Source organism: Lupinus angustifolius, chromosome LG08 (genome assembly GCF_001865875.1).
Source record: "Lupinus angustifolius cultivar Tanjil chromosome LG08, LupAngTanjil_v1.0, whole genome shotgun sequence".
In the NCBI taxonomy this organism is placed as follows: domain Eukaryota; kingdom Viridiplantae; phylum Streptophyta; class Magnoliopsida; order Fabales; family Fabaceae; genus Lupinus; species Lupinus angustifolius.
Window position 1 is genome coordinate 24,338,908 of NC_032016.1, and position 13,980 is coordinate 24,352,887.

Here is a 13,980-nt window from a genome sequence, read left to right on the forward strand (position 1 = left end):
TCCTTTTCAAACTTTAAATCCCACATTTTTATACTACTGTTCCTGTTGCTGCTGTTGATGTTGTTGTGGCTGCTGCTGTTGCGGTTGTTGCTGCTGCTGTAGTTGATGCTGTTGAAACTGATGTTGCTGCTGAAGAAACTGATGTTGATGCTGATGCTTCTTCTGGGAATGAATTTGAAGTTGTTGAAGCTGTTGAGCAGCTAAAAGAGTGTGCATGGACTGATTGTTGGTTGAATAGAATTGTTGCCCCCCTCCATACGAGGCAAAATTCATTGCTCCTCCATTTGGCATACTTTGCCCAGTCAATACTTTCAAATGCTGAATTTCCTCTTTTAATGCATCGTTCAATGCTACAAGTAAAAAAAAGAATCAATTCTTCTAACAGAGCTGCTAATCAGGATGAACTCTCCTTGCACATACAAACTTTAATTCATGAACTGAATCCTAAAACACACATAGAGGGTAAGCTTCGACGCAACGGTAAGGTTGTTGTTTAGTAACCAAAAGGTCACAAATTCAAATTCTAGAAATAGCCTTTCTACTTGTGGGGGTAAGACAATGTACATCTACCCTCTCGAATACCCACTAGATGGAAGGCTCGTGCATTTAAGTACATTTTTTTAATCCTCAAACACATAAAAACAAAATTAAGAGATCTCATCTTCCACACAAGAGAGCACATTCCAAGTGCACACAAGAAACCAACCAGTATAACTTTGCAGCCAACTTTACACTGGACATGCACTTTTATCTATGGCAGATGTATTAATCCAAGGGAACTGCTTACTAATGTCATGAAAGAAAAGCACAAACCTCAAACGCAAGGAGAAAGCAAGATACTGCAGTCTGCATATTAGTTCATCAACTTAAATAACTTCAAAAAATTTAACTAAATTGAAAGTTTATCTATTTTAAATTGGCTCAACACAAACCAAAGTAAAAAAATACATCAACAAAGGACATATGGCTTAGAATTGTCTGCCAACAATATATATTTTTAAATATATATTTATATATGTGTGTGTGTGTGTAGAATTAGAAAGAGAAGAGAAAATAATAGTAGAGCACTAGCCTCAAGCATCTGTAACAGGAGTTTACCATCTTGCAAGTGAACTTGTTGCTCCATTGTTTGCAACCTCAATTTCAACTCACTGTTCTCAGTGGAAACTCCAGTTGTATCTCTCTGATCATAAGAGGCCACAATGCAATGATTATAATTCCTTCAATTAGCTTTTCAATCAGAAGATGACATAGTAACAAAACTACACCAATGAAAAAGAACAGAAGGACTAACATCTAATGTTCTAAACAAATAGTCACCAGTTGTAGGAGTAGACTAAAACAGAAAGCTATACAGCATAAGATGCAGATAATGAGCTAAGACAAAACCTGCAAGAGAGTTAATTGTGCAGACGAGGATATAGCTTCTGTTTGCAGTGTCTGCACCTTCCTTTCAAGCTCAGAAATGTAGCGCATCTTCCTTTCTTTTGACCTTGCGGCAGACTGTCTATTTGCCCATATCCTGTTACACACAACTAAGCAATATTAGTCACAGTGGAAAGTTTTCCTTTTTAGAAAATAAAATACAACAGATAGAAAGCACACCCTCCAACCTTCAGATATAGGTGACAACAAAAGAATGTCAAGAGTATCCAACAGACGAGGAACACAGGAATGCCAAATACAGGCAGAAGGGGATGTTAATTACTACAACAGAAAGATGAACAGCGAACAGATTGCCCCTGCTAAAGAAGGCATTCCCTCCAAGAAGTTCATTCCACAATATAGATCAGCATACCCATGCAAGATGGGCAAAGGAACAAAAAGGCAGAAAATGGGAAAGTGGGAATTAAATAGCACATACTCATAATTTCCCCCCACAAAGTAACTGGGCCAGTACAACCAACACTATAATTATTGTACAGTGTACAGCCCATCACAATTATTGCTAACAAGAAAGGAAGATGTCACTAAATTCAACAGCTTAAACCACAGCGGTGTTAGAGTAATGTAATTCAGGGCAACATGAAGCAATGCCATATGCATATCAGTCAAATTTAACCAATACCTATCAAACCAATATAATATAAACACCTACAATGTCAAACTACCAAAAGCTTAACAGACTCAAAAGCAATCAGAGCAATGGCAAGAGGTCTATCAATGATTTTAACAAACTTGCTCCCTCGTTCCCTCCCTTCAGTATTTCCTCTAATATACGAGTTTATTTGTGTCTGACTACTAATTCTAAATTTGTAATATGTTTTACCTAATAAGAATTACTAAGGTTAACATGACGTTGATACGCAACGCCACATTACAAAAAGGAAATGGCCATAGATATCAATCACAACAAAAGATTTAAAACCCAGCATTATGCATGAAATGATAGGCATATATCATAATAATATTCAGTGTACGCAATTCTTTAACTGTATTAAAAACTAAGTAATATTAAAGTGATGTAAGACAAAGAGTGTCACTTATAAGCATTTTATTTATATAGTATTTCTACACTAATTATGCTATAACTTCAAGTAGGATGTAACAAATTTACAAGGGTTGGGAAAATTCAAAAAGATTTCTTTCTAGAAATCAAGTTTTATTGCGACTTTATAGTGTTTTCATGCTTTATTAGCGAGGCATTTTCTTAGAATAAATAAGTGGAACTTCAAGCATAATTATAATCATCATTCATACTATAATTTCATGAGCATTTTTCAGTAGAAAAGAATTCATATCGGAGAGGTTCTAAAATCACTAGTGTTCCTACTTCAATCTTGATTCTGTGACCTAACTCAGCCCCAAAGCTGCAGTTTTTTTATGGAGAACTAGAAGTAAGGTGATGTCTATGCAATGGGTTCAAGAATATGTGTAGATACACTCAAATGCCATGCTAAACATCCATATACATTACCGCAAGTATGAATGAAAAATAAGGCAAAGAATTTACTTTAAGAGGCAAAGATCATGCAGAAAATCTTGGGGTCAGCAGGACAAATAATCATATAAAATCAATTCAGAAATACAAAGGAGATTACATGTCAGTTCCCTTCATCGCACAGGACTGAAAAATATAAATATAACGGCAAAGAAGAAGGATTTGTTCATAGGTGATACCTTTTAGCACGCTTAGGATCAACCAAAGCAAGTTCAGCAAGCTTGGCAGCTGACAATGACTTTTTGGCATCAGCTCCAGATATGTCTTCAGAACCTGAGACCAGCATCTCTGTTTTGATGGTTGTTGACCCATCCATGGACTGGCTATGTTGGTGCCTAACTCTGGGCCTTTGATTAGTACCAACAACAATGTCGTCTGCAGATGAGGCAGGGGTTCCTGAAGTTGGTGCTGCAGCAGCAGTAGATGGCTCACCAATTTGAAACGGTGATGTAGCAGATGATGAAATGAATTTATCCATATCAAGATACATGGACAATAAGTCTTCCTCGGTTTCATCAGAGAACGAGGGCCCATCAGCACCTCCAACTACACCAAGGTCACTGTCGAAGCTAATATCATCAGGTAGGGTGAGAATCTCAGAATGAGCGCGTCGATGGCCTCTATTTTTTGGGGGATTATCAGGCATTCTGCTAATATCATGAACAAAGCTAGCACTAGCAGAGTCAACCAATGGAGGATACGACGAGGTTGAAGAGGATGGCTCTGTCCTCACATTAAATGGGGTTGCAGTGGACGAATAGCCGGAAAAGCGGGCTGAGGGAGGTGGGAAACCTCCGCCATGAACAGGAAACTTGTCCTTATCCATCAAGATTGTTCACTATTCAGTTGAATCACTCCAAAACCCTAGTAGTAGTACTAATTATGAAATGGAAAACCGTAACCCTAGAAACAGAGGCAAACAAAATAAACAATTGAATTCAATTAAAATAAACCCAATTGAATGAACATAATAGTAAATTATGAATACTGCTACTAGGTTAAACCTAAAATATATTATGCTGAAAAAAAATAAAAAAACATGATGCAAAAGAGAGGAAGTAAAATGTTACCTTTGAGGGTATAATGATGAAAAGAGCAAGTGTTGAGATCAGAGGAACTCAGAAATGGAAGATGAACATTTAAGACGTTATTATTTATAATGTTGAATTGGAAAAAAAGGGAATTGGAAAGTTAAAGAAAGAATCGAAAGCTTTTGGCTTTTCAATGTTGAGATAAATATGCACATGCCATTCTCATTCTCATTCTCATTCTCATTCCCATGTAAATTATAGAGAAAGAGAAATGAAATTTGAGAGAGAGAGACCAAGATCTAGATATACATATTCTTCAAATGCAAAGCTTAACTCTTTTCTTTGTAAATTAAATACATCACCACCGATGTATTGGTTCAAGTGAAAATATGGTTTATTCACCTTAAGCAATGTTTTACTTTCGAGTTTTGTTGATGAAAAAACACATGCTAAGAGGGTTAGCCCACATACCTAGATGTTCCAGCAACTCAAACATCATTGTCTCCAACAGTGCGAGATATACACGTGAGAAAACAAAAAAAATTAAATACATCACTTTGCATAAGAGTGATACTAATAAAATATAAAGTATTAAATGATATTAACTAGAAGAGAAATTTAATAAGCTCTATTAATGATTTGATATATTTGTTTAAGGAGATTAAAAAAATAATTTTATATTGAAAAATGGATTGATTTGGAGAAGCATACTATTGATATTTCTTAATTAATGTTATCAGTACACCGGTTAAATAGAAATGGCATATTACTAATAACTACATTATTTACATATTTAAAAATAATTGGAAATAATTTTTTAATAAAATTATTAAATACTTCTTAACAAATATGTCAAGATCAATTAAAACTCATCTGACTTTAGATATTTTAACCTTTAGCATATAGTGTGAAAAATCTATACAATGTAATTTGATAATGAAAAAATTCATAGATTGATTTTAGTTATCTTTAACCCTTGAAAGTTGTAATTGAAGTTTTGACCGTTGGTTATGAGATATGTTTAATTTTTTTAAAATAATTTATAATACTAACTTAATTATTTATTTTAAATAAACTAATAACTATAAATATTCTATAGATGAAAGTTTTGGTCATTAAAATTTATGTTTGTAACAATTTGGTTTGTTGAAAAATTTAAAAACCCAAAAATATCAAACTAAGATAAAAATGGTCATTTTTTGCATTTTTTTTATATACCCTAAAAAGACTATTTCACTTATGGATGATTTATTCCAAGACAGATTTTGCAATCTTGATGGAGACTACTGAGTGCTTTATCAAGAGCATCACATCACTTTTCAATAAAACAATTACTTTAAGAACAAAAGCACATGCCAAGTAAATCAGTTTATATATAAGTCTTTTCTTTTACATTCAACAATGTAAACATTATATTTTAAGCATTTAATATTTAATATTTATGTACCGAAGATACAAAGTTTTTCAATGAACTAATATATTTATATATTAATTATCATTGACTCTTAAATGAGAAGTATATAAATAATACTAAACATGCATCATTCTCATGAAAGATATAATTTAAAAAACTACCCAAATGTAGGTCAGAGTTGCAATTCCATACAAAAGAAATGAAGTTACATATCTACTCAGATAGTACAGTTCAATACAGCTTGACATGGACACTGCAATTGCAGCATTGGTGCTACATTCCATTCACTACACTCAAATTGAAATATCTTCAAACATAGCATTTAATTCAAGATTGCTTCAATCACACACTGCATATTTCAAAGTTCATCCTGCATCATCAAAGAATTCCATATTTTAATAACAGTAACCAAAGAAGTAATGCACTGTTGATATATACAGTTGTAGGCTATTAAATATGACTATAGCATCCATTATGGCACTAACTATGAATAAAAGATGACTATATTAAATACTCAGAGTAATCTCAATCAACAAACAGCAACAAAAGGATTTACAAAATTCTATGATTAGATCTTATATAAAAAGTATGCTTGGGTCTCTAATATTAAAATTTTCAAGAATTTTATTTCTAATTTCATGTATTTTAGCACATCAATAATTTTCTTATCATGGTACCACATTGTTTATTTTCGGTGATCCTCGACCAAACGGTATCGCTGTTTGTCTTGTGACCTAATCCTAGAAACAGTTTCCTCACTTAAGAGAGTAAGGTTGCATACATCAACCCTCCTCATACCTCATTAGGCTAGAATCTCGTGCACCGAGCCGCTCTTTACATACTCGGCCATTTTTTAAAATAGCCAAAAGATGCAGACTTTACTAATGAGTATGATCTTATGGCCACACCTCTATCTTCATTAGGTATAAAGAGATGTTGAATAATACTTTTTCTAAGTGTTACTTCTGTTTTATGTGCACCAATAATATAATTTGTATTCAAATACCATGATTGTATTTTAGTTGGATATGGAAAAGGGTTACTTTTGAATGGAAATGAGTCCAACTCCAACCTAACTCCATCTCAGGTAAACTATCAAACCTCATTCTCAGAAATTAAAAGCTCACACATCATTATAGGAACCACATAAAGCAATAAAGTATTACAACACGACGAGTAGATGACAAAAACAGGAGAGAGGGTTTTCGGCTTACATGGTAATAATCATCCATGTGATCATGCTGCAAAACAAAGTCCGAAAATCAGATTTCATAATTATAGGCAAGAAGTGATCATAAACCAATTTGAATAATTGGCCAAATAAAAGTGCATAATTTGGCCTTGAAAATGAAAGCACGACTCGAACAGCTTTTGGTTTGTCATGTCGATCTTATCCTTCTTATGTACCAGATTCGTGTTCTAGTATTTTCCCCCTTCTATCTTTAAAACATGCCAGCATACATCCTCTTTGTTACACATTCTCTAAATGATTTAGGAAAATAATCATCCCATACTCTTTTTTATCAAAAGTGATGGATCTAGATATTTTAGGTACTTGGGGCAAAGGCATAGCCGAATTACTTGTTTTCACAAGGATGAAAATATCAAAATAATTTTGCTTCAACAATTATCCTATACTGTATATTATCTCCTCTCAAACACAAAGGTTAAGGAAGAAGGACAACAAAAAGTGCACCATGTGAGTTGTCCCTCAAGTTTAATACAAACTTTACATAATAAATGCACAAATACACCCCATAACAAAATTTTGAAGTGCGACAAGGAGAAACAATAATTACCCTACTACGGCGCCTCCTATCTCCATGCTTATGACCCCTCTCCCTCCTTCTCTTTTCGCCCTCTTCTCTAGCTCTTTGTGCTTCCTACATAATCATAATCTTGCATTAAGAAGAATGTAACAAATATGATTATTGTTCACATGAAAACAGTGCTGAAGCATATATGTTTTGACCAATTACCTCTTCTTCTTTAGCCTTTCTTACTTTTTCTGCTTCTTCAAAAGCGTCCTTTTCTGGCTGGAATTTTACACATAATGAGATTCAAATGTTATGGTTGTTTCTAGAAACTAAATAACATCAACAGATACTATGAAGTATGAAAGCAAATATTCACCTCTCTGTTATCAGCCATAAATCCTTCCACAACTTCCCTTGCATACTGTGGGTCATCACAAATTAAGATATTGTCGAAAATTGAACCAGCTTTCACCTGAAAATATAAAGGTATAATACTATCACGCTTCAAAAATATTCAGTAATAGCCAAATATACCAGTACAGCTAATGTTTTTGGCAATTAATACTCAACCAACATAGAGAAAGAACAAAAATTACGGCCACACACACCTGCCACACTTCAATGCCCACATACTTTATTGGTTTCAGCACATAAAGATCAGGATCATCTTCAAATTCTGCATAAACAGGTAGCAAAATCAATGAGCTAAAGTTCATAAGGCTGCATGAGCAAGACAACAAGTGAAGATCATGCGCTGTGAGTCTGTGACAGATCAGATATGCTGGCTAAACCAAATGCTGTGTGGTGTGTCTAAAGACTTACATTGTTCACACAAATTACTTCAAGAATTCATTATGAGTTTGCATAACATTCATTCAAAGGCTTACATATGCTCAAGTGAAAGCAAAGGTAGCTGTAGGAATGTTTGTAACCAAAATAGCTAGTGAAAATTACAAGAGAATCAATATAGATTTTGAAATGTCCAATTCTCCAATCAAATACCAATAGCCAAGTAGAACTTAGAAGAACTCTACATTCTAATTAATTCCTTATAACATTATATTGTCGGCATAATTCATATATGCAACCAATACGATTTAAATTGGCTGCTTTGGTATAGTACAAACACAAGTGACAAAACCTAAAAATACAAGTTACTTCCCATGTCTTTACCACCAAATTAATGCTTTGAAGCTTATTTCTAGATTCAAACAATGGATATCATCTGCTTACAACATAAGTCTACCTGGGTTATCAATCCAGGGAATCTTCCACTTTCCCTTGTAGTTGGGGTTCTTGATTTTCTGGGGTACAAAAAATTTCAACAATTAGAAACCATGATATATGCATATTAATTAAAATTTCAATATGTGTAACATGAAGAACCTTGTGCTTCCATGGTCCTTTGTATGCTGGATTAGGAATTTTGGGGGGCTTCCATAGTCCATCTTCTTCTTCATCCCAGTCCACAGGCTGCTCAAACAAAAATTAAACATGAGAAGAAAACGAACACTTGTAAGTCCTCGACAAAATTAGGTCATGTAACAATAACAATGATGTTACAATGCAAAACATATTATTGACATTTTTAAATCCCAAATATGTGGTAAACAAACACACCTCATTTGCTTTTGGATCAGGAATTTCAGATGGAACTGAATCATATCCCTGCAATATCAACACAAGTAGAAGCACATGAAACATAACAACTAAATATAGTAAGATAATGTGTGACACTAAATCTTTTAAGGTTTACAGAGATTTAAAAAATATTATTATCAACTTGATGAATGCTGAATTTTATATAAAATGCTCTACCCTTATTAGACTCAACTTAGTGTTTACCCCGACAAATAAAGAATCTAATACATATAAGAGGGGACTAACAGAAAGACGAAGATTATCTGCAAAAGTTTGAAACACCCTCCATGTTTTTAATTGTATAGATTGAAAAATCCCTCCACACAAAAACAAGCAACATTTTGCTAATAGCTCGGCTAGTTGTAGCAGGGATTATTAATTGTCACGCCAGCATGCAAGTTAAATATAAATGAAAAATATGTACTACTATATAAATTCCTAGAGGTGATCATTAAGGTTTCTTATGTAAATGCAAATACTAAAAAGGTGGTGATTTTTCAATCTTGATGAAAAATTACAATAACGTTAGACGATTTGGGTGAAAAGGGCGACAGGAAGTACCTCTGGCTTGTCATCATTGGGGTCTTCAATGTACTCTCTATCATCCCAGTCTGCTGGCTGCAATAGGGAAAATAAAAGGTTTTCCATGAAAGGTAGACTGATTGATAAAGATGCAAGGTTTGCAAAAAGAACCTAAATGTCTCGTATCTCAATTAAATAATCTCAACGAATGTTTGTTTAAGTTGATTCTAAATGTATGACTTCTGAGACCTGGTGAATAACAACCGATAACATTGCACCACTACATATGTATCATTCAAACAAAAATAAAATGACACAAAAACAGGCAGATGCATGAACTCTAACCAAGAGCTCATACCTTTTTTGCCTTGATGTCCTTGATTTTCCGTGGAGGAAGGATGTCCCAATCTGTGTACATACTTCCAGAATCTCTTTCTCGGTTATCAACAAGGACACTATAAGAGGCATCGGGCCTTAGAATAAATGTATAGAAATGAGTCAATTTGTCTGTTTCGCATTGTAAGTCCTTCCTAATAGGATAATTCTGCCCCTGGTATGATAGTATAACATGGAGCTTCTTGGTCTGTGAACCACATAAATCTGGTCCGAACATCAAACTGCAATAAGCATGACCAATCAGTTGGTTTTGCTCTACATTTTTCACAACACAGTGACAGACTAACAAGGATAATAACAAAAGAATGCTTCCACATTAAAGATGAAACTTCACTTCAATTCATGTCAAAGACATGAGAGAATTGACAATTGGACAAGCATATAGCTAACAATTTATTGTGGTATACTTTAAGGGTGTGTTTGAGTAAAAACTTAATTAAGTGTGTATTCAATAAGTTTTATCGAAATAAGCTTAAAAAAACTTATAGTAAGGTCATAAGTTGTTTTCATAAACTTGTGAAAATAAGTGTTTCTTATAAGCCTCTCAAGCGCCCCTAAGTCTTCAAAAGCTCGTAACTAAGTTAGTAGATTAGAATTCAGAGTACCCTTATGTTGGATCAGAACTAGAAACAGCATAAGCATACAAATGTATCATTTGTGATCATCAGCAATGATGAACAAAACTCATTACAATCTTTAGAATTGATAATTTCACAACAAAAATATCAAGTCAAAGAATCTCAAAATTGCAAACCATGAAAAGTAATAAATTGACAGACAAAGAGACAAACCTATAAGGAGTATCACCACCAAACTTCTTCTGATTAACATAACCAGAAAGGAGTTTAATGTAACCACCACCACATTCAATGTCCTGCTCAAATTTAATTGAATACTGAACCACAAGAGTTCTATTCTTATTGCTTAACTCTGGTATCTTAGCAGATATGGCATAATGCTTAGCATCATTATATGTCTGAATACCTATACCAATTCAATGAAGAATACAATTAGATTATAGAAAATTGACATAAATATAAAATTGGGTATCCATATCCAGAAAGTACACACCTTTATCATCAGGATCTCCATGCCATTTTCCTGCAGTGTACTTAAAGGTGCCAGCTTTTCCTTCACTCCTTTTCCAATCAGACAAAACCCAACGGCTTTTCCATCCATCTTATGAATAAGATTATAAACTTATTATAAAACTAGAATCTTTGATTGAATTAACTAAACTGGACCATTTAGAAAATAACATATAGATAGAAAAAAAGACATAAAATTTAATTAGAGGGAAAGGTTACCTTGAAATTTCTCTTCAAAGAAAACCTCAGCAAAGGAAAAGGAATGAGAGAGGGAAATTAGAAGGAAAAAGGACAAGTTAAGACAAAACTTGATAATACTATAATTACCCATCTCATTCACTCATTCTTTCCACTTGTGCTAAACTTGCTTTTAAATACCAAAGGGATAGTACCTTCTAGAACCATAGAACATCTACATGGGTGAGTGGGTGGGTCCCTCCACATTATATGTCATATGTCACTCTACCAAGTTTTTTTCCCTACCAATGGTAGAAACCAATCTAGAATGTTTAGTTGTCACGTCCAATAAGTATTGTTAACATAAATTGAATACTTACTTTTTTGTTTTTTCGATGATGTCTTAAAGTAACTATGTTTATCATTATAGGAAAAAAAATTCTTATTTTGTCGAGAGTTATAATAAATTATAGAATAGTGTGTCAGACATAAATGAGAATAGAGATTGTAATAGTTGAAGGAGATGCTCTTACACCATTAGAGAAAATGTCTTGCTGGTCCTCTACACAGTTACTAATACCAAAACAAAGCTATCAGAGGAAAGGTTTGACTGTTAAGTGCATTTTCCAAATTTAAAACTTCGTTCTTTTTTGAAAAAATAAGTAAATCTGTATCTCTCTGGACATGTTAACAAATTTCAATACAAGTAATTTGACTTTGATTTTCTTTGTTTTATTTGTTGTCACTTCAAACTCATCCATCACTTGAAACGTTACTTATTCAGCTTAATAGTTTCTATTATTAATTGTGATTTTAGCATTTTATTTAACTCGGAACTATATTATTTTACATTAACTTTAACCCACTAAATTATTAAGAACAAATATTTTCAGTTAACAAAGTTTATATTCACAATTTTCTCCTTCATTAATTACAACAAAAATTCAAACTCAAATATTGGCACCCAATACCAATATATATCATTAGTTAAAAGAAAAGGGAAAGGCCGAAAAGAAGAAAGGCAATTAGAATTAATCTTTATTTAAGATAATTAGAAAATAACTTAGATGCAGCTGGGATGTTATTACATACGCTACTATACTATTATTTAATTGTCACTGCAATCGTTGCTTGCGGACATTTATTTTCCAAAAATAATGATGCAATTTTGAGGGTCCGCGTCTCCTATCCCATGCATATTCCATTAGCTGTGATTTATCAGAAAAATAATTAATTATTAATTTTTTAACTTTAAAAATATTTTTTCAACCAATTATAGATTCATGTTGATACAGTGACACAATTTATGGGAATCAGATGTTGTCCCCAATTTTGATCAGTGCTCTAACGCAACTCTTTCTGATTTCTTGTGTCCTTCTGGTTTGGACACACCAGAGAAACATAATCCAACATATTAATATTACCAACAATACCACCTTCACTGCATGCAATTCAAGTCAGCATTACCTATTAGTGAAATTACAACATAAATTTACAATGGACAAAATAAAATGGATAAACCCAAACAAACAGTGATCATTGCAGGTGTAGTGTAGAGTGCAGAATGAAATGATGCAAGCTCACTTGAAAGGTTTACCAAAGTGAATAAAGCACTGAAAGGTTTTAATATAAAATTAAAGGCTTTAAGCTACATAACCCAAACAATGCATTGACACATAAAACCAAATTGAACATCTCAATATTCATGAGCCAATACAAAAAGAAAGGAGATAAAAGGGAACTCAATCTGATCTTCAAATCAATCTGCTAAATTCACAGATCTTGCACAGTCAAACCTGCAAAAAATGAATCGTGAATACAAGTCAGTAACATAAAACTCAAATATTTATATCAAACAACAAAAAAACATGTTGATACACATTATCTTTCGGTTAACAAGTTATGATGTAATTCTTTAAGTAAATATTTTCGAGGTAATCTTCAATAACATTTACACTAACAAGTTATGATGTAATTCTTTAAGTAAATTCACGCAATACGCATTATCCTACTAGTTGATAATATGAAATCAGAGGCATGTAAAATTGTTTTTTTGTGACCAAAATGCAAAATTATCTTTCGGTTATTTGCGATCCCATCTTCAAGAACTACATCTTGTAACCAAAGTACAAAAACAGAGATGTACAACATATGCAATTCACATAGTGCACTACCAAGTTTTATTTGATCTTACATATCAAAGAGAATTATACGAAACATTTCTGAAATGCTAACCTGGAGGAAGTGATTGCTTCAACTTATCAGCCTTGTCAGTGTCAAACACAGAAAGGGTGTAAAGGTACTTGGAGCAACGAACCTTGAACTTCACCACATCTTTGCTACGCTTGATTTTCACAGAGCGTGCATCCTTCCTACGCGCAGTGAGGAGGAAATCTTTAATCTCGTTAATTTGCTTCGGCTGCATTAGATCACACAGGAGATACAAATGTCAGTAAAATAAAACAATTCCTAAACATATCACAGATTCATGTCACAAAGATTCAACAAAGTTTTACGTTATTTGCGGACTATCTAACCCTACTACCTTCACATTTTATCTGAGCTTAGATCTCCGGAATGAAAATAAAATAGTGACAGCAACAACAACATGGGACAATTAGAAATAGAGTGACATTTTTCACACTAATTTAGCTACTAATATAACATGAAAGTGGGTTTTACAACTTCTACGGATCAACAATGACTTGAAAATCAAAAAAAAAATCCATCCTAATTTCCAGTGAAAATAAAATTCGCCTCATTATGCAATCACACAAACCTACACTGTAATCAGATAATCCTAATTACTTATCATATAATAGGGAAGAAATATAAAAAAAAAAGTGGAAGAGGAAAATGGAAAAGCTCTTTTCATATTGCAAACAGCGAATCGGGATATTGAAATAAAAAAGGGAAAGGAAAATGAAGAAAAAGTAATAAGATCGATATACCATGGTTGGATACTTCACTTCGATTTCTTCCCTAGGCGCAACGCAGCAGCTATTTAGGTTTA

At 33.3% G+C, this 13,980-nt stretch overlaps 2 protein-coding genes across 4 annotated transcripts in view; both read right to left on the minus strand.

Moving 5' to 3' along the window:
* The window catches only part of LOC109355437 (probable transcription factor PosF21), a 4,669-nt gene extending 398 nt beyond the window's left edge, over positions 1-4,271 (minus strand). Inside the window, exons 1-5 of one of the 2 annotated variants that reach the window (XM_019598598.1) lie at positions 4,012-4,271; positions 3,121-3,844; positions 1,390-1,522; positions 1,099-1,183; positions 13-350 (exon numbers count right to left, since the gene is read on the minus strand). In XM_019598598.1, the coding sequence (XP_019454143.1) occupies positions 34-350; positions 1,099-1,183; positions 1,390-1,522; positions 3,121-3,767 (1,182 nt within the window). In that variant the 5' untranslated portion in view covers positions 3,768-3,844; positions 4,012-4,271 and the 3' untranslated portion in view covers positions 13-33. Of the gene's footprint in view, positions 351-1,098; positions 1,184-1,389; positions 1,523-3,120; positions 3,845-4,011 lie in introns of both variants that reach the window. The other variant, XM_019598597.1, reaches the window with a different exon arrangement.
* LOC109355435 (calreticulin-3-like) lies at positions 5,638-11,143 on the minus strand. 2 transcript variants are annotated; one of them, XM_019598595.1, is made up of 14 exons: positions 11,010-11,143; positions 10,774-10,881; positions 10,494-10,686; positions 9,665-9,923; positions 9,346-9,402; positions 8,764-8,811; positions 8,530-8,616; positions 8,390-8,447; positions 7,752-7,819; positions 7,520-7,615; positions 7,366-7,422; positions 7,186-7,269; positions 6,601-6,627; positions 5,638-5,756 (listed from the first exon to the last, which is right to left on the minus strand). In XM_019598595.1, exons 1-14 carry the CDS (start codon positions 11,119-11,121, stop codon positions 5,745-5,747), a joined length of 1,266 nt encoding a protein of 421 aa, XP_019454140.1. In that variant the 5' UTR covers positions 11,122-11,143; the 3' UTR covers positions 5,638-5,744. The 2 variants fall into 2 exon arrangements, with proteins under 2 accessions (XP_019454140.1, XP_019454141.1); XM_019598596.1 differs by lacking the exon at positions 6,601-6,627.